Below are 24,500 nucleotides of genomic sequence, written 5' to 3' on the forward strand. Positions count from 1 at the left end.
TCCTGTTTGTGAGATGTGACTTGAACCATATTGCAGAACTGCCAGTAATGCCATAGCATTCTCATTGTTGGGGCATTATTAGATGTAGGCAAGTTTTAAACTACACTGTGTGGTTTTCATTTTAATGTAGATCCAATAGTTTGTATGTTGGAAATCAACACCTGGAGTATAGTTAAATCAGAAATAAGATGATGTTAATCAAGATTCAAAGGTTATGACATGCAATTCAAATTTCACTTAAATGTTAACTATTGTTCAAAAATTTTTCCACAATAACATCACAATGCTGACATAACTAACTTACATTATTATGGTGGTGGTGGTTAGTGTTTAACGTCCCGTCGACAACGAGCTCATTAGAGACGGAGCGCAAGCTCGGGTTAGGGAAGGATTGGGAAGGAAATCGGCCGAGCCCTCTCAAAGGAACCATCCCGGCATTTGCCTGAAACGATTTAGGGAAATCACGGAAAACCTAAATCAGGATGGCCGGAGACGGGATAGAACTGTCCCGAATGGGAGTCCAGTGTGTTAACCACTGTGCCACCTCGCTCGGTTACATTATGAAATGTAAATTATAATGATGGAGAAACCCAAAACTGTCCCTTGCACAACAGTATGTGTCTGTGGCATACTATATGGCATCCTCAATTTTTCATTCTTGGTTCCCTTCTGTTCGTGATATATACAGGATGATCAGAATTAGTCCGAAAAGCTAATTAGGATGTCACATGGTAGGTTTGCGCTGAGAAACAATTGTTAAGAAAAACATTCAAAATGTTGCACCATTCATAAGAAAATTAGTGCTGACGTTAGTCAATAAGGCTGTTTTGAGCACAAATTCAAGCAATCTACCAGAGATGGTCACCAAACATGTTCTTTATTTGGTTTCCTAGAATTGAACAAGACAGTGATACAAAAATTGTATGTGGGATGATAGTAGGGATTGAACCGCAGCCAAAGACTGGGCCAGTCTTGTTTGCTATCATCTACAGTATGAGAATAGCTGACACTAATTGTATCTGCTGGGCCACTTGAATTTCGGTGCACAATGATCTGAGTCAGTGCTAATTAACTCAGAAGCTGTGCAATGTATCAAATTTTTTTCTTAAGAATTATTTCTCAGCACAACCCACTCTGCAATACCCTTAGAAGTTTTTAGACTGTTTCTGACCATCCTGTATAAGTGATGTGCCAGTAGCAATAAGAGGCCATTCATTCATTCATTCATTCATTCATTCGTTTTTTGTCACAGAGAGAGTCCAGCTTGGTAATATCATAAGCTAATAGCTGAACTTATTTATATCTTATTCACTCCAAAAATATACATTAATAATCATAAAAATAAATATTTCCTGTCATTACAAAGAAATATAGCAATATGATATTAATGGTCACATGATAAAGGAATCTACAAACATAATAGTCTTTGGCATCCACCTGGGTTACAAGTATAATGAAATCAGCATATTGATAAGATCAATATGAAATTGAGTCCAGCCAGCTTTCTATTTAGACCTATCTGCCATACTGCCTTATAATGCTCATCAAGACTCCCTGTTTCTTTCAGGATAATATACCAAAGTGATGAAAGAAAGAGAAGCAGAATACTGATACGACAAAAGCTAACCATGAGAATTTTTGATTATAGCCAATACCTAAATACTGTATATTTGTCTTTTTGGAATATTTAAGCCACATAATGGGAATGTGATTGATATTGCATAGAAGCAGATCAACAAATATTAATGTCCCACAAAATATTTGCCTTCTTATCTATACTTTGGAATGGAGATCTGTAGTCTGGTGAATAGGTACATTGCAAGTTACTGCTCAATGAATGCTACAACTGTGCAATTTCCCTAAATCAATGAAGGCTCATGTTAGATGTGTCTTTGAAAAGGACAGATTTAATTTTCTTCCCCACCCCTGCCCCATTTGAGTTGGTCATCCCTTTATAGTGGTCACATCAGTGACATTATACTAAACTCTGATCATTCTGCCTCCCTTCATGGATTCTGGTACTGCAGTTCCTTTTCAGTATTGATAGAAATAATTTACCAGTAGAAAGAGTGTTCATTCTTAAGAAGAGTCTAAGATTTTTTTTTTCGACTTACCAGTAAACCATGATACTTAAAGAATCAAACAGCCATGCATAAAACAGTCTTAAACATCTGATTAGTGTACAAATGAGTTAATGTGTTAAATATTTGACATTAATCATGAAAGTGAGAAAAAGTTTGAAATTTTGTTTAAAATTTGTTGGAAGCTGCCAAGTCCTCTCATTATGAAACACAGTATATAGGGTGAGTGACTTGCACTCCATTTTAATTAGAAGCTAGATTTTCAAGCATCTCAATGTTTATGGCAACGTATCTTCTGAACTGTGTGTGTACAAGGATATAACAATTGCTGGTTGGTTCAGTGATGTATGCAAATACTGTCTGCAAAGTGTGTAGCAGATGGAGTTGGTAGCAAAAGTAGTAGTACATTAAAACATCATGCCTAATGCTGAAGTTTTACTATACCATATTAAGCAAAATGTTGTTTCTCACGCATCTAAATTTCTATGTGAGCTTATCTCCTGAACTACGTGATATAAAATGGTTCAAATGGCTCTGAGCACTATGGGACTGAACTTCTGAGGTCATCAGTCCCCTAGAACTTAGAACTACATAAACCTAACTAACCTAAGGACATCACACACATCCATGCCTGAGGCAGGATTCAAACCTGCAACCGTAGTTGTTGCGCGTTTCCAGACTGTAGTGCCTAGAACCGCTCGGCCACCTAGGCCGGCTACGTGATGTAAAATGAAAAATTTTTGCAGGTGCATACGATGGTACATGCAGATACTGTTTGCAAACTGTGTTGTGAATAGAATTGGTAGTAAAGAAGTAATAAATTAAGGTGTCACATCAGATGCTGAAGTTGTACTGCAAAGCAAAATGTAGTAAGCGGTAAAACATTTTTCCATTCCTCATTCTGTTGGGGTGGGGGCTGTCAGTGACAAAAAGTTTTGTAAGGGTTTGAAACTATGTGTAACGGTTGTTGGAAGTCACTGAGTGCTCTCATTCTCAAATACTGGATACATAAAGTCTGTGTATTTGCACACTGTCAGTTACACTTCCTCAAGATAAACACACAGTTTCTAACAGTAATATTTGTCTCAATGTGTCAAACCTTCAACATAATACTTTACCTCTTAATGAGTAGATTATGAGAGCACTTTATCAGTCAAAAATTACGCAAAATACTGAAAATCAAATTTTTGTTGCCTCTGGTATGCCTTAGGTATGCAACCTTGGACTGGGTTCCAGGATAGTTGCTTATTAATATAGACTGACAGAGCGAAATTTAAGGTGTTCTGAGCAATGATGTTTTCAGAGAGGACAATATGCTCAAGTGATTGAATGTAACTGAGCAATGAGAATTACTACCTGACATCACATCCACTGGCAAGAAAATACACTCCTGGAAATTGAAATAAGAACACCGTGAATTCATTGTCCCAGGAAGGGGAAACTTTATTGACACATTCCTGGGGTTGGTCGTGAGACGACACTTCATCCAGTCCGAAACATGCTCAATGGGGGACAGATCCCGAGATCTTGCTGGCCAGGGTAGTTGACTTACACCTTCTAGAGCACGTTGGGTGGCACGGGATACATGCGGACGTGCATTGTCCTGTTGGAACAGCAAGTTCCCTTGCCGGTCTAGGAATGGTAGAGTGATGGGTTCGATGACGGTTTGGATATACCGTGCACTATTCAGTGTCCCCTCGACGATCACCAGAGGTGTACGGCCAGTGTAGGAGATCGCTCCCCACACCATGATGCTGGGTGTTGGCCCTGTGTGCCTCGGTCGTATGCAGTCCTGATTGTGGCGCTCACCTGCACGGCGCCAAACACGCATACGACCATCATTGGCACCAAGGCAGAAGCGACTCTCATCGCTGAAGATGACATGTCTCCATTCGTCCCTCCATTCATGCCTGTCGCGACACCACTGGAGGTGGGCTGCACGATGTTGGGGCGTGAGCGGAAGACGGCCTAACGGTGTGCGGGACCGTAGCCCAGCTTCATGGAGACGGTTGCGAATGGTCCTCGCCGATACCCCAGGAGCAACAGTGTCCCTAATTTGCTGGGAAGTGGCGGTGCGGTCCCCTACGGCACTGCGTAGGATCCTACGGTAGTGGCGTGCATCCGTGCGTCGCTGCGGTCTAGTCCCAGGTCGACGGGCATGTGCACCTTCCGCCGACCACTCGCGACAACATCGATGTACTGTGGAGACCTCACGCCCCACGTGTTGAGCAATTCGGCCGTACGTCCACCCGGCCTCCCGCATGCCCATTATACGCCCTCGCTCAAAGTCCGTCAACTGCACATACGGTTCACGTCCATGCTGTCGCTTCATGCTACCAGTGTTAAAGACTGCGATGGAGCTCCGTATGCCACGGCAAACTGGCTGACACTGACGGCGGCGGTGCACAAATGCTGCGCAGCTAGCGCCATTCGACGGCCAACACCGCGGTTCCTGGTGTGTCCGCTGTGCTGTGCGTGTGATCATTGCTTGTACAGCCCTCTCGCAGTGTCCGGAGCAAGTATGGTGGGTCTGACACACCGGTGTCAATGTGTTCTTTTTTTCCATTTCCAGGAGTGTATATCTTATAAGGTATATTATGACATCATTAAAAAATAATCAAATTAATATGTTGTGGGAGAATATGCATAGTAGAAACTGCATTAATTTGATTAAAAAGTACTTTTAATGTCTAGCATATACTGTATTTTGTTCTGGCATAATTTTTATTATAGTTTTTTTAGTTGTTTAGTTTGATTTCTTAATGGAGGACAGATCAGTGATAAGCTTTAAGATGAAGTAATAAGATACAGTTACCATGAATAAATAGTACATAAATTGTACCATTATGTCATAAAAATGCAACCTCACTGACAGAATATTATGTAAAAAACAAATACAAGAGCAAAGAAAAAACAAATGAGCAAGATATTGTTATGTGAACATCTTAAATGAAAACTGTAACTGCCTACATATCTCACCATTATTTGGATAAGTAACAATGGAATGACTATCTCCTCAAATATTTTAGAGAACTAGGAGGCAACTCAAATGAAAGTAGCAGGTGTAACACTTCAGTCATCAACTACAACTGAAATACAATCAATTGTGTTATCAGCTCTGTCATTCTCTACGGGAAATCCCAACAACAAAAAATTACAACTGAGTAGTTTATATTATACAAGGTGATACTTACTTATATTTTAAAACCTCTTGAAGTGACTTAGATGATGCTGAGACAAGTAATTTAAGACACACATGGTTGTAAATGTCTGGAAAAACCCCCAAAGTGTATGGCAAATGTTGAACATGGAACATCACCAGATGATGTACCTCGCAGCACATACAGTGGTGGAGCCTACTGGTTGGTCGTACCTGGTCATTGAAACCTGAGTCAGGTAGTCACATTTATGTGGCTAAAGGTTTATGTGCATCACTTTAGCATGTCAGGCCTAGGGTTTGAGTCTTGTGTCTGGCATGTAGCGTTTTTTTGCATTTCATTAGACAATTGTGGCGATATTTACCTGTCTTGTGGCCTCCGCTGGTTAATTGCAAAGTACAGTACAACAAAAACATACCATATTGCTTCACAAGTATATAAGTGTAAGCATCTACACTGCACCACGACCAGTAAATGAGCTATAGGCATAAAATGTGTATTAATTATTTGTCTCAGTTGCATGTACACGAGCCGGCCAGTGTGTCCTTGCGGTTCTAGGCGCTTCAGTTTGGAACTGCATGACCACTACGGTCGCAGGTTTGAATCCTGCCTCAGGCATGGATGTGTGTGATGTCCTTAGGTTAGTTAGGTTTAAGTAGTTCTACGTTCTAGGGGACTTATGACCTCAGAAGTTAAGTCCCATAGTGCTCAGAGCCATTTGCACCATTTTTTTGCATGTACATGGCTTTGGGGTTTTTAAAAGTATTAATACAAATCACTCTGTATATAATGGAAACAAATTTTAAATTACTTTAATTCTAATACAATCGAAGTCATATGAAATTACATTATATCTGGCTTTCCCCCCCCCCCCCCCCCCCTCTCTCTCTCTCTCTCTCTCTCTCTCTCTCTCTCTCTCTCTCTCTCTCTCTCTCATAATATATACATTATACATAAATTAAACGGTGGTTCTGTAAATTTACATTTAATACAGCCATCAGTTTGTCAAATTAGCTTCGTGTGCATTTTCCTGTTCATGCATGATTTTTTCAATCAACACCTAGGCCCCATATTACATATTTGTCAAGATGATGATTCAAATTTGCTCTGTAATAGACACCAAATATTATTTTATCCCTTCTGAGGCAATCAATGGAAATAATACCTTTTGAAATTAAAAAAAAACTAACATTTTCAGCACTCTAAATTTTTTTTAGTGCAGGGCTGTCAGCTTCCATCCACTGTTTAGAGAGTTATTTTATTTATGGTATGAGGTACAGGACTCAAATCTCATTCACCATAACAAATCACCTTTAATCACTGACTGTCCAATATCAATTCCTGCACTTGTAAATTTTCCATAGTAATCAGTAATAACAATTCCTTTTGCACATAGAAACATTGGCAATAACCTTCCTGTGGCTGAAATTTGCTTCATCTTTGTTGGTGTGGGCCTAGTATCTTCCATCACATTTGGATGTTCTTTAATTTATAGTAGAATTACATCTCACAAAGTAAAAATTTATTGTATTTGTTATCGCTCAGAATCTCAAAAATGCAGAATACATGAATTGGTATGTCGGTCAGTTATTCATGTAAAATATTTTAGTCTCCAATCAGCCGTCACCTCTTTGTGTAATTCATGTTAGTTTCTTTGGTGGTTGCAGTTTTGAATCATCTGACACATGTATGACCTTAAAGTGAATTATGACCCTCTCTAATGTCAACCACCCATTATCAACTGCTGGTTTTTAAGGAGCTTGTTCCTTCATTTTCATCACCTACTACAGATGAATTTTCACAAGAAAATGACATTCAAAACATGGATTTTTTTTTAACCATTTGAGTGAAACATGCAGCTCCATTACTTTAATAAAGGAATAAACAAATCTATTCTCCACTTGAAGTTACCTCTTGAGTTATGTATTACACTATGTACTGGCAGGACCAAAAATAAAACTTCATTGACATGAACACCATCAGCAAAATACTGATTTAAATAGTACAAGTCAACTAAAGTGTGTGGTATCGATACAGTTTTACTATGGCTTAATTGTAACCCAGAATGAAGAATTTGTTGCTCTTGTGTATTAATTCACAGGCATCAAAGTGAAGATGGAGGGAAATTGGAAGTTACAGTCATTAAATCTGTCCTGTGTTACTTGTAAAAGGTCTGCTATTCCATCTACAACATGTGCCAGAGAGAGTACGAAATGTCTGACCTACAAGTTACGAATATCATAATACTTACAACTACTTCCATATCATATATTCTAATTACAAAGCCGTTTCTATTGAACATATCCTTACCTTGATTGTCATTCTGCCCGTCATAACCATAATCTTCTGTATCACCTATTTCTAACTGAACTCTACTATGACTTCCTAATTCTTCATCTTTTTCTGATCTGAAACCGAAGATTTTTTAAAATCTTAATAAATACTTAGCTTTACAATGCACTACAGTAATTTAAAAAATCATAACAAGAAGTAATACATAGGAGTATACTAGAGATCAGAAATAAGCTCCATAAAGTCGCTTCGAAGTTGGTAATAGGTCCTATGATGGTGCATCTGATCTCATTGTCTACATATAATCACAGACTCAGTTTCCCAGTCTATGACATTGCCCATTTAAATGAAAACTCATCACTTGAATTTGTTGTCCAGTACAAGTGGATTGAGCCACTGTAGAAAGGAGAACAAGTACACCAGTACATAAGTCAAACCGAGTACCCGCAGCATCGCCACTATATTAGCAAATCTTAGGCATGGCGATTATTACACAAAGTGTTCATTTTACTTGAAGATGTTGAAATATTTCAAAAACTACACACCAGATAAAAAATTCATTATTTCAATTTGTTTGTCTCAAAGGGGGACAGCCACCATTACCACACTCAACTTGCCACCCCACTCGTGCATGGTTGGAGAGGGACAACTTTGAGATCTTCAATGGGAACCCATACTTTTTATTGCAGATTATAATTCTATGGAAAAATGTATGAATGTTTTGTCTGAGCATTTTCTTCATTTTGTCACAGATGGCGCTGAAATCCAAGGAAAAGAAATGGGTAATTTACGACATGCTACTCAATGGATCTTGAATAGCCAATGCTACATGGGAATCCACCTCCATGCTGTAGGGTAGGACTGGCCAGTATTTCATAAATTCTAATTGGAAAACCCATTCACAATGTTGTATTCCTCCAACATATCGAACAGGGAACTATTCAACGCACCACTATGGCCATGTATTGAACTATGATGTATCATAACAGGCAGTACAATGCAACCAGAGCTCATGTATCAAGCAGATATAGAACAGATAGCAGCTCTAAACATTACCATATTTGCACAGTATTTATTGCCTACACATCTACCTATCATTTGGAGAAAACATGTGCAAGTGGATGATGAATATTGCAACCACAGAAGCAAACTCTGAAATGATCCTGATTTACAGAGACTGTAGCAGAAATGTTGAGGTTGCTGTTGCCTTCTATACTGAGCATTTTTGAGAGAACGCTCACTCTCATTTGTTATTTTACAAGGTTGTGAATGCCTTTATGTCTCATGGCAGTGTGCAGACTGGGAAAAGGAAATGAAGCGAACATGCTACAGGAGAAGCTAATGGAATTGCTGTACTAGCAGCAGAACACCACACCTCATGGAAAAGCACCTGGCAATTACACCATGATTGTCACATCTGTGAGTAGTACTGTCACAATAACTGTGTCATCATAAGTATCATCCATACCATGTGTCACTGCATCACGAACTTCATGGCCCTGTTCTCTACAGCCACATAGTGTTTTGTGAATGAGCATGTCAACAAATGCAAATGACCCTCACATTATTTGCCAAGGTACTATTTTCCAATACGTCTACATTCACAAACCATAGTAGCATTAATCAGCATAACATACTTTACTGGAGTGCAGTCAATCTCCACTGGTTATGGCAAACTGACCATCAGTGTCCTTGGCCGGTTAATGTATGGCGTGGCATCATGGGGAACAAACTCATCTGTCCACATTTTATCAACAGCACATTGAATGGATACAAATATTAAACATTTTTGGAACAGGAACTATTGGTATTAGTGCAGGATGTTGCCCTGGACATTCAACAACGTATATGGTTACAGCATGATGGCTGTCCTGTGCATTATACACACATCAAAAAAAGTTTTGCATCACCTCAGTTCAGAGAGTACTGGAACCTGTACAGAAAATTGGAATGGAGATCAACATCATCATCATCTCCGCCCTTTTTATTGCTCATGAAAACCACACATTACATGTTGTACCACCATGCAGTGAGACCATCAGAAGTGGTGGTCCAGATTGCTGTACACACCGATACCTCTAATACCCAGTAGCATGTCCTCTTGCATTGATGCTAGCCTATATTCATCATAGTATACTATCCACAAGCTCATCATGGCACTGTTGGTCAAGCTCATCATGTCACTGTTGGTCCAGATTGTCCCACTCCTCAACGGCGATTCAGTGTAGATCCCTCAGAGTGATTGGTGGGTTACATCATCCATAAGCAGCCCTTTCCAATCTATCCCAGGCATGTTCAACAGGGTTCATGTCTGGAGAACATGCTGGCCACTCTAGTCGAGTGATGTTGTTATCCTGAAGAAAGTCATTCACAAGATGTGCATGATGCGGGTACAAATTGACATCCATGAAGAAGAATGCCTCGCCAATATGCTGACGATATGGTTGCACTATCAGTAGGAGGATGGCATTCACGTACTGTACAGCCATTACAGCACCTTCCATGACCACCAGCGGCATATGTCGGGCCCACATAATGCCACCCCATAACAGCAGAGAACCTCCACCTTGCTGCACTTGCTGGACAATGTGTCAAGTCACTCAGCCAGACTGGACTGCCTCTCCCACAATTTTTTGGTTGAAGGCATATACGACACTCAGCGGTGAAGAGAATATGATGCCAATCCTGAGAGGTCCATCAACATGTTGTTGGACCCATCTGTACTGTGCTGCATGGTGTTGTGGTTGTAAAGATGGACATCGCCATGGATATCGGGAGTGAAGTTGTGCATCATGCAGCCTATTGCACACAGTTTGAGTCATAACATGATGTCCTGCAGCTGCATGAAATGCATTATTCAACAAGATGGCATTGTTGTCCGGTAGCGGTCATCCACTGCAGTAGTAGCCCTAGTGCGGCCTGAGCGAGGCATGTCACAACAGTCCTTGTCTCTCTGTCTCTCCTCCATGTCTGAAAAACAAGGCTTTGGTTCACTTCGAGATGCCTGGACACTTACCTTGTTGCAGACATGATCAAACCACAGCATTGACCATCTAGGCATGGTTGAATTACAGACAATACGAGCCGTGTACCTCCTTCCTGGTGGAATGACTGGAACTGATCAGCTGTTGGATCCCCTCCATCTAATACACCCTGCTCATACATGGTTGTTTACATCTTTGGGCGGGTTTAGTGACATCTCTGAACAGTCAAAGGGACCGTGTCTGTGATACAATAGCCACAGTCAACGTATATCTTCAGGAGTTCCAGGAACCGGGGTGATGCAAAACGTTTTTTTGACATGAGTACAATTGAAGCACGTGAGGTACTGAAATGTGTTTACACTGGTTGGTGGACTGGCAGATGTGGCTCTATTAATTGGCCCACAAGGTCACCAAGTTTGAGATCACCAGCTTTCTTTCTGTGGGGATATTTAAAAGCAAGTGCAACAAACTATGAAGATATGGTTGATCACATCAGAAATGCCTCTGCTGACATTCTCACAGATATTCTTCTGTCCTGTGTACAGTCATTTGAAAACTTGATTACTAGGTGTACTGAAGTTGGCCGTATGATGTTTGAACACTTACTATAATTGGGAAAGTAGAGTAGCATTTGCCTCAAGCCACTGCCACAGTGGTGCATTGGGTAGATCCCTGTTCGATATGTCAGAGAAATACAACATTGTGAATGGGGTTTCCAATTAGAAATTATGAAGTACTAGCCTGTCCTACCCTTGCAGCATGGAGGTGCAATCCCACAAACCATTGGATATTCAAGGACCACTGAGCAGCATGTCATAAATTATGATTGTGTACCCATTTGTATTCTTCCAATTACAGCGCAACCTGTGGTAAAACAAAGAAAATGCTTCACATAAAATGTATCTAGATTCTGGCAACAAAAAAAAAGGGGGTTGCCATTGAAGATTTCAAAGTTGCCCCCCACTGCCTATGTCTGGGATGGGATAGGGTGTCGAGTGTGGTTATCATTGGATGTCCCCCTCTAAGACAAACAAATTGGAATTATAACTTTCTTTAATCTGGTGTGTAATTTTCAAAATATTTCAATGTGTTCAATTAAAATGAACACCCTATATACTGATACAATGACTGACCAGTCAGCAGTGACTGGTACATTTATGTACATATGTGTATATGTAAGCACATAAGTGTGTGTGTGTGTGTGGGGAGTGGGGGGGGGGGGGGTTGGTGCACATATGTACACATGCGCTTGTGTCGTATAAAGGATTTTTCCGTAAGAGCATGCAAAAATTTAACAGGACATAGAGGACACTCCACTGAATGATTTCAGGTAAGGAACCTGGGGACAGAGAAGCCAGCTTAATGGGATAATGGGAATAAAATCACATAACTGTATATTTTTTACTTACATTACTTACAGCTAACTGCAAAGACCATTACTGGCACAGTGATCATACCATTTGAACTGTATATTACAAAATGTGCTGAACTGATGGCTATCAACCTCAATGCAAGCATGACATCAGTGAACAAGATTGTGATGCACCCTGACAAATATCCCTGGTGTGTTTTGAGTCACATCACAGGAAGCTACAATTCTGCCAAGTAATTCCATCTGCATATCCACTGGGATCCCAATCACAAGAGACTTTAGACATGCCCATAGTAAATAACCAAGGGCATTCAGGTCAGGTGACCTTGCAGGCCATGGAGTACTACCTCCCCTTCCAATCCAGTGGCCAGGAAATACAGCACTGAAATTGTTGCCAACATCCACACTAAAGTGAAGCAGTGCACCATCATGTTGAATCCACATCCTCTCACTATCAGCCAAGTGTGCATTCTCCAACAACATGAACCTCAAGTACACATGGTCATTTAGATGGCCAGGTAGAAAGGTATGGCACAATGAGAATGTCACCTACAGTGCCAGCCCAGATATTCACAGCAAAATGTACTTGATGCTGTGACTCAACTACAGCATGAGACTTTTCCTCATCCTACTCATAGCTATTCCTTCTATGTGAAATACCATCATGATCAGATGAGACCCCATCAGTAAATAGCATGATTTGGAGAAAATGTGGATCAATTGATCATTGGAGCAACCACTGACAGAATGTGATCCTTGGTTCAAAGTGTCATGTTGCACGGAATTGTTGGGGGTGATGTGGGTGTAATTGTTCTGCAACACATTCCAGCACCACCTCTTCAAAATCAGGCGGGCGAGTGGTCCTCATGTTGCCAGGTACCTGTTTCTTATTTCCAATGAACCAGTCTACTGCATTCATCAATCAAGAGAAATAAACACTTGTCATGACAGATGATGCCTGTTAGTAAATTGTTCCCTGTATAGCCTCTCAGCAGAGAGAGCATTCAACATATTTCCCTATACACAAAGTGCATGTCAGTGATTTCTCCAAAGCTATACTGGTACTTCCCCATCATATTTTAGTGTGTCTGAATAACATTGAGTAATGAATGGGCCTGTCATTGATTCATAGCACATTCTGCCATGAGTCAATGTAAATACAATGCAACAGAGCCACCTTATGGACAAGTAAAGTAAACAAAACATGCGTCATAACTTCCTAGTAATCAAACTCATTGTCCTTATTTCCATGCAGGAAATAAAGAATGTGTACATAAATAAACAGCACAGTATGCATAAACTTGTACACATGTTAGTTGTAAATAAGGTGAAAAATAGTAATGCTGGACAAAGCAGTACACAAGTTTACTTCCATATCTCCTTAAGCTGGCTTGTTTGACCCCAGGTACTCTACCTCAAAATTGTTCAGTGAAGCATTCTCTATGTCCTGTTACATTTTTGCACTCTCTTTATGTATGTCTATGGATAAAACCATTTTGAAGGCTGCTGTAAATTTATTTTAATTTTTAATCTCTATGCAAAAAATGTCCAATAATTATGACGACACAAACACACACTTTAAACACATTATTAAGTCTGTGATGGCAGTACAAGAGAACAGGACATGACGATGAAGGGTATTCTCCAAATTGTGGTTAATTATTAAAATAAAGCTGCATGCATTTTAGTTGCAGTAACATAAGAGTGAAGTCGCTCTGTATCCTATTTTTGTTCGCTGGAGCACATATGTTTACTGATAGTGAAGATGGAATAAACAAGAATGCAACCATTTTGTTTGCACGGGATGAACTTTGCACATTTTTCATCCGCAGCACCGACGATAGTAAGGAATCTTTCCATACATCACTCTTTCCCTCATGGAACATGTTGGAATTGTACACAATGCAGCACAATTTTGTTTTAAACCCTCCACAAGTCCCACAAAACTCTCACTATTAGAGACCATCTGAATCTGACAGACAGTCATTTTCACCCTTTCAGTGCTGCTCAATAACAGAAAGATCATACACAAAACATCAGTATTAAGTCATGATTAGCCTTGACTTCCTACATGCTTCAGGAAGGGGGAATGACTCAACAAGTAAGAAGCAACTGCAGTGCTACCATTCAGACTCAGCAAACTTGCAGAATTGTAGTGAAAAGGAAGGTAATCAGTATAAGACTGACATAACAGTAATGTTTCTAATGGCTGCAAACCTCAACAATTAGGCTCATAATTGCCGTATTTCTGATGTCCAGAATACACAAATGAAGGTGACTGTTATGAAAATAAAAAGGTACAACAGATTTTGCCTTAAAATTTCCATTTCTTCTTTAGAAGTGAGCTCTATATATTTTAATCTAACATGGCATACATGTTCTTTCAAATAAAGAGGACAAATTAGTACATATTTTATATTAGAACATGTACACTGTTTACCCTATAATAGACAGATACTGAGGGGATATGTGGAGTCTAGGAGCACATGAGAAAAACAAAACAAAAACCGAGCCACAAAAGTGGGGCTGCAAAGAGGAAGACATAGGTGGGACCGCAAAGAGGAAGACAAAGGAGGGCTACAAAGAGGAAGATGGGGGGTGCAAAGAGGGTGAGGGGTGTGAAGAGGATGGGGAGGGGGGCATGGGGGAACAAAAACGAATGATGGTTGTCCACTAGAAGCATGGCATGGGCACTGGAAACTGATCTTCTGAATTCTAGTCAAATTCACTTGTGGGACCTCTGTGTGCCTACAGAAAATTTCTGCAGTTTTACTGAATGTATTCCTGAAGTAGCGAGATACTTGGGGATACGGAGTATACATACTGCAGGAATCTACCAGTGCCAGGTCTCTTTCCGTACACTGCAAGGAATCAACAGATACAGCAATTTCCTAACACAGGTTATTTTTTTATTTATCATGTGCTTCAAACAGATGTGATGTTCAGGTTTAGAGCTGCAAATAATCAGATATTCTTACTGAGTGTGTATTTAGCAGATTTAAACTAAATGTTTAGCATGGCATTTCTGTGATTATATAAACATTCTTTCCAGAACAAGGAAACAATGGCAGCAGCAGAAGCAACAGCGGAAGTTGTAGTGGTAGAAGAAGAGGAAGACAAAGAAGGGGGAAAATCAACAGTTACTAATATATAAATTAAATAGTGAATATGAACAAAAATCAGAACAGGTGATATTAAATAAAGACTTTATGCACAAAGGACTATACATAAATTAAGAATCTGTAGATATAAGACTACTAGCAAACTCAGTGATGCTTTGCTGATGTTAAATATGTATATCCAAATGTGATGCATGTGAACAGGTTTTCAACAATATTAAGGCCAAACACCATGAATTACCAGACTTTGAACATGGAACAGTAGTTGGAGCTAGACGCATAGGACATTCCATTTCAGAAATAGTTGGGAAGTTCAATGTTCTGAGATCCACAATATCACAAGTGTGTTAAGAATACCAAATTTCAGGCAATACTTCTCATCACAGACAATGAAGTGGCTGACGACCTTCACTTAACAACCAAGAGCAGCAGCACATGTGCAGAGTTTTCAGTGCTAACAGGCAATCAACACTGTGTTAAATAACTACAGAAATCCATGTGGGATGTACCACAAAAGTATCTGTTACATGAGTGTGGTGAAATTTGGCATTAATGGGCAATGGTAGCAGATGACCAATGTGAGTGCCTTTTCTAATAGAATTATATGGCCTGCAGCACCTCTCCTGGGCTTGTGGCCATATTGGTTGGATCCTAGATGACTGGAAAATGTGGCCTGGTAAGATGAGTCCTGATTTCAGTTGGTAAGAGCTGATGGTAGGGTTTGAGTGTGGCACAGACCCCTTGAAGCCATGCACCCAAGTTGTCAACAAGGCACTATGCAAGCTGGTGGTGGCTTCAAAATGGTGTGGGCTGTGTTCACATATAATAGACTGGGTCCTCTCATCCTACCAAACAAATCATTGGTAATGTTTGGCTACTTGGAGACCATTTGCAGCCATTCATGGATGCAATGTTCCCTAACAATGATGGAATTTTTATGGCTGACAATGCACCATGTCACTGGGCCACAATTGTTCACAATTGGTTTGAACAACATTCTGGACAATTTGAGATATCGATTTGACCACCCAGGTTGAGATATCAATTCATGCACAAAATTCTACACTGACAACACTTTCACAATTATGGATGGCTAAAGGGCCACATGGCCAAATATTACTGTAGTGGACTTCCAACAACTTGTTGGGTCTATGCCATGTTGACTTGCTGCACCATGCCAGGCCAAACGAGGTCTGACATGGTATTAGCAGGTATCCCATCACTTTTGTCATGGTAGTGTAGCAATATAAGTATAGATTAAGAAACTATGAAGTTATCATAAAGTGCATAGCCAACTAGATCAGAATGTCACCATATTTAATAACAAAAAGAAATATGAATACACATTTTACCTCTCATAGTTGTAAAATTACAGTTTCACTTTCAGTACATAAAAACGGAGCTCCAAATGGCCGTCTTGCACATGAGCTGCATCTTTGTATAGTCCTCCATTGTCATCATAATTGTATAGATGTGGTGAAGACTAATGCAAAATATCATTGGCAGCATTAAAACATGCACCAGTATACAAATGGCACTATACTGAATCTATGAGAGGGGGAAATGAATGAGACATAGTAATATGTTTATGGACCTGAAGTCAGTTTTTCAAACCACCTGAAGGATGTATAAGAGGCATAGCAGCACATTCATGGACAAGAGCTACCAGCGGTGTCCATGCATGTGCAGTGATAGTACAGAGAGATGGAAAGGCGTAGTGTAAAGCTATTTTTCATCAAATAAATTATTCCTAAGAAAAGCATTTCCTCATCTGTTCTAATACAAATGTTTTAGAAGAAACAAAAGTTTAATTTTCTTCAAAATATTATTATATAAAATTAAAACTGAAAGTTTGAGAAGAGATGATTTACTTATGATTAACTCAGTCACTTGTGAAATATTTAAACACTGTATGTGCTGTCCTGAAGTCTGTAACTTGCAATTACAGCAGAGTCCTGCTAATCTGAACTGCAGAAATCTGAACATTCGTTTAATCTGAACATCAGAAATATTAGTCTAAGTATGGAAAACTGTGCAGTAAACTGCTGTACATAGACACTGTTTTAATTTTCACAGTTCAGCAAACATGTATTAGAAAAATTGGCATGAAAACATTAGGTTTAAGTAATGCATAAAAATCAAAGAAAAACTGTCAAACTTACTAAAATACAGTGGATATTTTATCTCTCCTTTTTGGATGACAAAAACTCAATCATTGTTTTTTGGCATAATGAAGACAGTCTATTATATGACACATAGTTGCGCCATCACCTCATAAACATCAAATCAGCAGGTGTAGCAGTGGACTGTTGTTCCAAATAACATAGCATGAGGTGAAGGGCTTCTGCTGTGTCACTGTGGCACCAGCTTTCCTTTGCCGCTTTTAGGCTCATTGTCACTTCAGTCATAGCAGTCCACTTCTTCCTGGTGTTGAGTCACAGCAGCAACTAATTCAGTGTCAGTAAGGTTCTCAACACATGCCCCATCCACTGCCATCCACTCATCTACATCTCCTTCCCTAGCTTCTTTACATACAGGGATTGTCAGTATCATTTGTAGTACATTTTCCTCTTCATTTTCAACTAGGTTGTCCTGAATTTCAAGAGATGTCCACAGTTTTCTCCATGATTTTCTCAGCGTATTTTCTGAAATATTCTGCCATGCCTCAGTGGCCAAATAAACAATGTCCTTCACATTGGTCTTTTTTATTTTCTCCAGTAAAGGAATGTTATCATCTTGGATCAGCATTCTTAAAAATATTTTCTGTAAATCTGTTCTAATGTTTTGCAGTATACCCTGGTCCACTGGCCATAGAAGTGGTGTAGATTTTGGCGGCAATAACTTTGCCACAATTTCACCATCACAAAATTCCTCAGTGCTGGGGTGAGATTGTGCATTATAAAATGGTTCAAATAGCTCTGAGCACTATGTGACTTAACATCTGAGGTAAGCAGTCCCCTAGAACTTAGACCTACTTAAACCTAACTAACCTAAGGACATCACGCACATCCATGCCTGAGGCAAGATTCGAACCTGGGACTGTAGAGGCCACGCGGTTCCAGACTGAAGCACCTAGAACTGCTCAGCCTCACCGGCTGGTGGCATGTTATCAATCAAAAGGATTGCATGGGGAGACAAATGATTTTCCTTAGAAAACTGTCAAACAGAGGGAACAACCTGGATATGAAACCATTCTTTGAACATCTTACCATCCCTCCATGCTTTTTTCTGGTTGTGATAATAAACAGGCAGAGACTTCATGTTGCAGTTTTTAAAAGCTCTGGGCCTAACAAATTTGCCAATCAGAATTAAAGGCAGCTTGTGATTACCAGCAGTGTTGTTGCTTGCTAATAAAGTCACATGATCTTTGCACATTTTAAGGTCAGGAACATGGTCTTCTGCTTTTTATGCTAGACTTTTTGTTGGCAATGTTCTAAAATTAAGGCCAGTCTCGTCAGCATTATAAATTTGTTGAGGAGAAAAGTTTCCCTCTCTTATCATTTTTTCAAACTCACCCAAGTATTCCTTTGTTGTATCACAGTCAGAAGAAAGCTTCTTTCCAGTAATTGTTAGCTGATGGATTCCTTCACTTTTTTTGAATCTGTCCAACCAACCCATACTCGCACTAAAAGACTCATCATCATTCATTAACTTGTTCAGGTAAACAGCCTTCTCCTGAACCACTGCTCCATTCAAATGAGTGAGTTCCCCCTTTCTCTTTCCTGTGTAAACCAAAGGAAAAGAGCTTCATCTACTTTATCGCACTTAGACTGTTTCAAAGACTGCCAAATTTCGTGTGTTTTCCCGAAGACGTTGCACAGGACTGTTCACACTTCACTCTGTTCTTCTTCCAATGGCAAATGGTTGCTTTACCAACACCCAGTTCTGTTGCTTGTTTAGATACATTCTCATCATTGTCTACCCACTTCAAAGCATTCAGTTTTTCTTTGAGAGTTAAGATTGTATGTTTTGGTTTACTCATGATGAAAAATAAGTACACCACTACACCTGAATGAATACAATAAAACTGTTACGCATGCCAGTGATCGATAACTAACATAATCAAGCACTTTGCCAGCCAACTGGCAGTGCACTGCCAGCTAATCCAAGCAAATTGGTACTCCAAACATGGTCTGCTCCCAATTATTTTGGATTAACGGGACTCTACTGTACTTATTTCTTATTATGTCACATGCTACTCACAAATAATAAAATAGTTACCACTATTTCATTTTTCAAAAATAAATGTTTGCACTTTGTAGCCACAAAAATCATACTGCACATTGAGTATGGATAATCACCATTGGCTTATCCAAGATAATCAATAACCACCATGTTAATTAATTTTAAAGTTATTCTTTCTACATGAACATTTATGAAGTATCATATTAAGTGAACTATTATTAAAAGGTATAGTAAACAAAAATAGTTCAATTAAATCTCATTTCAGCAAATTTATTAAGTAATAACAAAACCATGGAACATGTAACTACCCAAGCGGTTACTGTACCTTGATCTTATTTAGATTAGGAAACATCTCAGTTTAAACTTGTGTGACAATAACTTCTCAAGTAGGCTGATGAGGCATTCACCTTTACACTACAATGAATGTCAAATGGATTACAATGGGACAATGAACAAACTCCCACAAACTTGAAAATTTTTAAGTTAAACTACTCTGTGACAATATTAAAATTAAAGTGAAACACACAACTAATTATTAATAAGTAGCAGACATGCCAGATAAAACTGTGACAAATAGTTATTTCTGCATAAAAAGATTTCTGACCACAAAACACTGTTCAGCTGTATTCACAGACCTGAACTGCTACGTCTTGCAAAATACTCTACGCTATTCTCGCATAAGCATTAGATTATCTTACATTTCTGTACCATCTCTGTCTCTATCCTGATCCTCTTCACTTGTTCTGCTGTCTACATTTTCATCTCCTCGAGAAGGGGATCCACTGTGAGATTTCTGCTGTTTCTCAGCCTGAAATATATTGAAAATACCCAAATTTGAAAATCACTAGATTCTCACAACACTGACAGTCATTATATACTTTTATTTCCAAATAAATATACATTTGTGATACTTTCTTGCCAGAACACATTTTCAATGCACAGGAGCAATATGAACAACAAAAATGACAACTTTCTGCAGCAGCAAAAGAAGTACCATCAACATATTTGATAAGAATAGGAAAATATGAGACAGAGAGCAGAGAGTTAAGGGATAATGATGATGGCACTTGGATTAATGGTTGACACATCATGCAGGATACAACAGGACATTTAAACAGTGGAAAAGATAAGCTACCGGTCTAACAACATTTCAAAATGATCTCCTGGTACTACACTATCTTAAAAATAACCACTCTATATGCATGAAGATTTACAAATGAATTTATTGCCTACACAAAGCACAAATGCAAATTACCATTTAGACTCCATGATCTGTTTATCATAACACAAAGCAAAGTCTTCAAGGAACTGTAAAAATTCCAGGAATGCATCAGTAAATAGAAAGAGCAGTTGCAACACACTTTTGTATGATAGATCATTATTGCCAATTGCAAAACTGAATCTTTCTCTACATGCTGCAGTGTGCATTAATACCATTAAAGGAAAAAAAATTATCTACATATTCTACAAATGGATTTTTATTTAACTCAGAAAGTTATTGCATATAATATTTAAAGTGATTTTTAGTATCAAACTCAAGTAGACTTGGTTGTTATTTATTTTTAAATTTATGGAGAATTTGAATTCCCTTGTGTCTGTTATTGAGCGTGTTGTTAATAACATGAATAAGAATGTAAAACTTGTTGGGAAATTTTTACTCTTTTTTTTATGCTAACATGTAAACTATATTTATACTTCAGAAACAGGAGTTCATCAGAACACTTAATATTTTAGTAGTCTTTTTCATTGTGCCTGTCTGCGACTCAAGTCCTCCTCTATGTGGTGAGAAGCAATCTATCCTTTCCACAATTTTGCTATTCAGTTTTATTATAGCATTGTATTACAGTATTGAGTTGTACATAAACGAAATTTTCACACATATATATCTAGCATGTGACAATTAACACCTATTTCAAGTGCTATGTTATTTCTTTAAAGGTGGGTGTTATGGATTTTCTTAAACTTAGGACTTACATTCTTTTCAGTGAACTAATGGTAAGTCAGTTCAGCTATTATACTGCCTGCTTGTAGTTTGACCAAGTTAGAACCCTTTATCAGCACCAGTAAAAATTACAGTATCTGAAAAGTCTTTCACTGATTTTGAGAGATCATGTATATCAGTGCCAGATTTGTGTGCTGATTTGAAATTCTAGAATTTCACAATTTTACTGTTTGAATCACTCTTACATAATCTTTCATTGATTGTATCAATACTCATTTGTGCTGTGGTATATTGTAATATTTTCAACATTTGCAAGTAACGCAATCAACTCTTACAGTTATTGTCAATAGTAGGCTTAAACATTACTGTGATTTATTAAACTTCTGGAGACCAGTAGGTGTATCCTTGTTCAAAACAACTGTTCTCTAATTCCATTGTATAATTATGAGAGAAATAGGTTATTTTTAGAATCTTTGGACGCTTACAAAACTATATTTCTGAAAATTTATAAGTTACAAGAGTTGAGGCTAACTTATTTCATCACAAGTCAGCACATATGATACACAATAACTGCCAATGAATACATCACCATGATTTTCAATGTAGATAAGTGCAAATAAAAGAACATTTTTGAGAATTTTCAGAAGTTACCATTGTCCTGTGCATAAACTATTTCACTGTATTAAATCAGTATTTGTCATTTAGTTACTGTAGCAGATATTGTAACTAACAAATTGCATTACTTTTAATTTTCCATTTCAAGCGGAGTATATATTACCTACATTTATTGTGAATTAGATCTATTTTCAAGTTTGTCAGACTATTATTACCCTCAATTTTTTAAAGGAAAATAGCAATTTTACTACAGATTTTCTGTTGCCTTAATAGAAATCTTGTTTTGTGTATTTGCTTCAACTCTTATAGGGCATTAGTTAAAAAATTTTGTTCAACAGATTAAAAGATAATCAGCAGGCTAAAAGATAATCAGCAGGCTAAAAGATAATCAGCAGGCTAAAAGATAATCAGCAGGCTAAAAGATAATCAGCAGGCTAAAAGATAATCAGCAGGCTAAAAGATAATCAGCAGGCTAAAAGATAATCAGCAGGCTAAAAGATAATCAGCAGGCTAAAAGATAATCAGCAGGCTAAAAGATAATCAGCAGGCTAAAAGATAATCAGCAGGCTAAAAGATAATCAGCAGGCTAAAAGATAATCAGCAGGCTAAAAGATAATCAGCAGGCTAAAAGATAATCAGCAGGCTAAAAGATAATCAGCAGGCTAAAAGATAATCAGCAGGCTAAAAGATAATCAGCAGGCTAAAAGATAATCAGCAGGCTAAAAGATAATCAGCAGGCTAAAAGATAATCAGCAGGCTAAAAGATAATCAGCAGGCTAAAAGATAATCAGCAGGCTTAGTATAAAGTTAGTTGTTCACTGTCCTGTAAAACATTGCACAAACCAATATGCACCCTTATGGTGACTGCTGTTCTCAAATGCAAGATGAGTTAGTTGATGTTCATAAATAGCTGGAAATCGCCTGACTATTGTCAAATGATTGGCAGCTACTGTGAATCAGTGGGTTGGAAGAGCTCACAACAGTCATGCACCTGTGGTACCAAAGGTACATACAGTACTAACATCTCCTGTGGGTCTTGTCTCCTCTGCAAATGTGGGATCTATCATTACTTATCCACTTGACTATGAGTGGCATGTCAATGGTAGATCTAGGCATCCTGTACATGTTAGTCAGGGATCAGGGAGGACTCAGTATGTTATACCAACACCCCTAACCAACAAGTTCAAGACACTGTCTTCACTGAATCTGAGCCAATGGGAATCACTCTGGCTGTTTTGGGAAACCATCTTTGTCCCTTATTAAACTTATTGTGCATGCATCGAGGCCGCATTCAACATGATGAAGAGGCTATTCGAGCAGCTATTGATGGAACGTGGTTGAACCAACTGCAGATTGTGGTGCATGTTGGAGCAAATGGTGCCTGTTTTCTGGGCTCTGAGGACATACTTCAATCATTCCACATTGATAACACAAGCCTTGCTCATAAAGTTCCAGTGACACAATTTGCCACATTGTAAACAGAACTGATCCAGGTCCTCTGATTCTGAGTCAAGTGCAAAATGCTGAACCAAAGACTTTAGAGCTCCTGTGACAAGCTAGGCTGTGACTTCCTGGACTTGCACCATAGGTTTGAGAACTGTAGAGTCACCCTAAGTGGGTCACATGTGTGCTACAGATTAGCGGCTGCTACCCAGGTAGCTCACTGTTCATGGGGGTGCACACAAGATCTTTTTTATTTTATTTTAAGATTAAGCAACTATCCATCCAGTCCAGCTGTAAAAGACCAAGAAGTATAATTATAAAATCAAAAATAATGTCCCCTACAGGTGAGAATATTAAAATCCAAGTACTTAACTGCTGAAACATTCACAACAAAGTTCAAGAGTTTGAAGTGCTCCAGAAATGCAGCGAATCTCAGATACTGCTAGGTACAGAATGCTGGTTGAAACCTGAAATTGATAGAAGTTAAATTTTGGGGGAAAATTTAAGGGTTTATCAAAAGAACAGGCTAATGGAAATGGAGATGGTGTCTTTGTTGCAGTAGACAAAAAACTTGAATCCACCAAGAAAGAAATTGAAGCTGCATGTGAGACTGACTGGGTAAGACTCAATAGGAAGGTGGGCATAAAAAGGTAATTGGATCCTGCTATTGCCAGCTAGACTAACCTCCTGATATAACAGAAACCTTTAGTGAAAACCTCAGGCTGCTTGTACGTGGGCATGATAAGACTTTATTGAATAACTTCTCTTAAAACAATTTTGAACAGAAAGCCTGGAACCCCACTCATGACGGAAATACATTGAATCTAAAGGCAACAAATGAACCTGACCTATTTGAGGATGCCCATGCCAAAACTGGTATCAGTGTCCATGACACACTTTTGCCAACAATGATTACCAAAGTACAAAGAAAAACTAAAGCAAGTAGAAAGATATATGTGTTCAGCAAACTGGATAAAAAAAGGAGTAATATTGTATCTCAGTGAGATACTGGACCAGAAATTTGACCACCACTGCCCAGTTGTGTGAAGGCTAGTCCAAAGGCGGGAAAGCTTATTCTTAGTATCTACCTTAATAAGTTGCACAACAGAGCCATGATGAGACCACTTTTTGACAACCAAGTTTGACCTGGACACATGTGTCCTTAGTAAATGAGACCCTGCTGTGTTGTCTGATGACATACTATGGGAAGAACCGCAGTGCACTTCTGCAATGTGGCACTCATCGACAAAGGCTTCCCAGGCAATTGAAAACAACCCATGTGACTGTGCTAACTGTGCCATGTCAGCTA

General features: G+C 38.8%; 1 protein-coding gene across 18 annotated transcripts in view; it reads right to left on the bottom strand.

Moving 5' to 3' along the window:
• Positions 1–24,500, bottom strand: part of LOC126297395 (muscle calcium channel subunit alpha-1-like) — a 1,224,415-nt gene that overhangs the window by 310,504 nt on the left and 889,411 nt on the right. For all 18 annotated transcript variants that reach the window (XM_049988154.1, XM_049988156.1, XM_049988157.1 and 15 more), the window contains exons 17-18: positions 19,890–19,999; positions 7,550–7,647 (exon numbers count right to left, since the gene is read on the bottom strand). In XM_049988154.1, coding sequence (XP_049844111.1) covers positions 7,550–7,647; positions 19,890–19,999 — 208 coding nt within the window. The remainder of the gene's footprint in view (positions 1–7,549; positions 7,648–19,889; positions 20,000–24,500) is intronic.

This window comes from Schistocerca gregaria, chromosome X, assembly GCF_023897955.1.
Source record: "Schistocerca gregaria isolate iqSchGreg1 chromosome X, iqSchGreg1.2, whole genome shotgun sequence".
Lineage (NCBI taxonomy): Eukaryota > Metazoa > Arthropoda > Insecta > Orthoptera > Acrididae > Schistocerca > Schistocerca gregaria.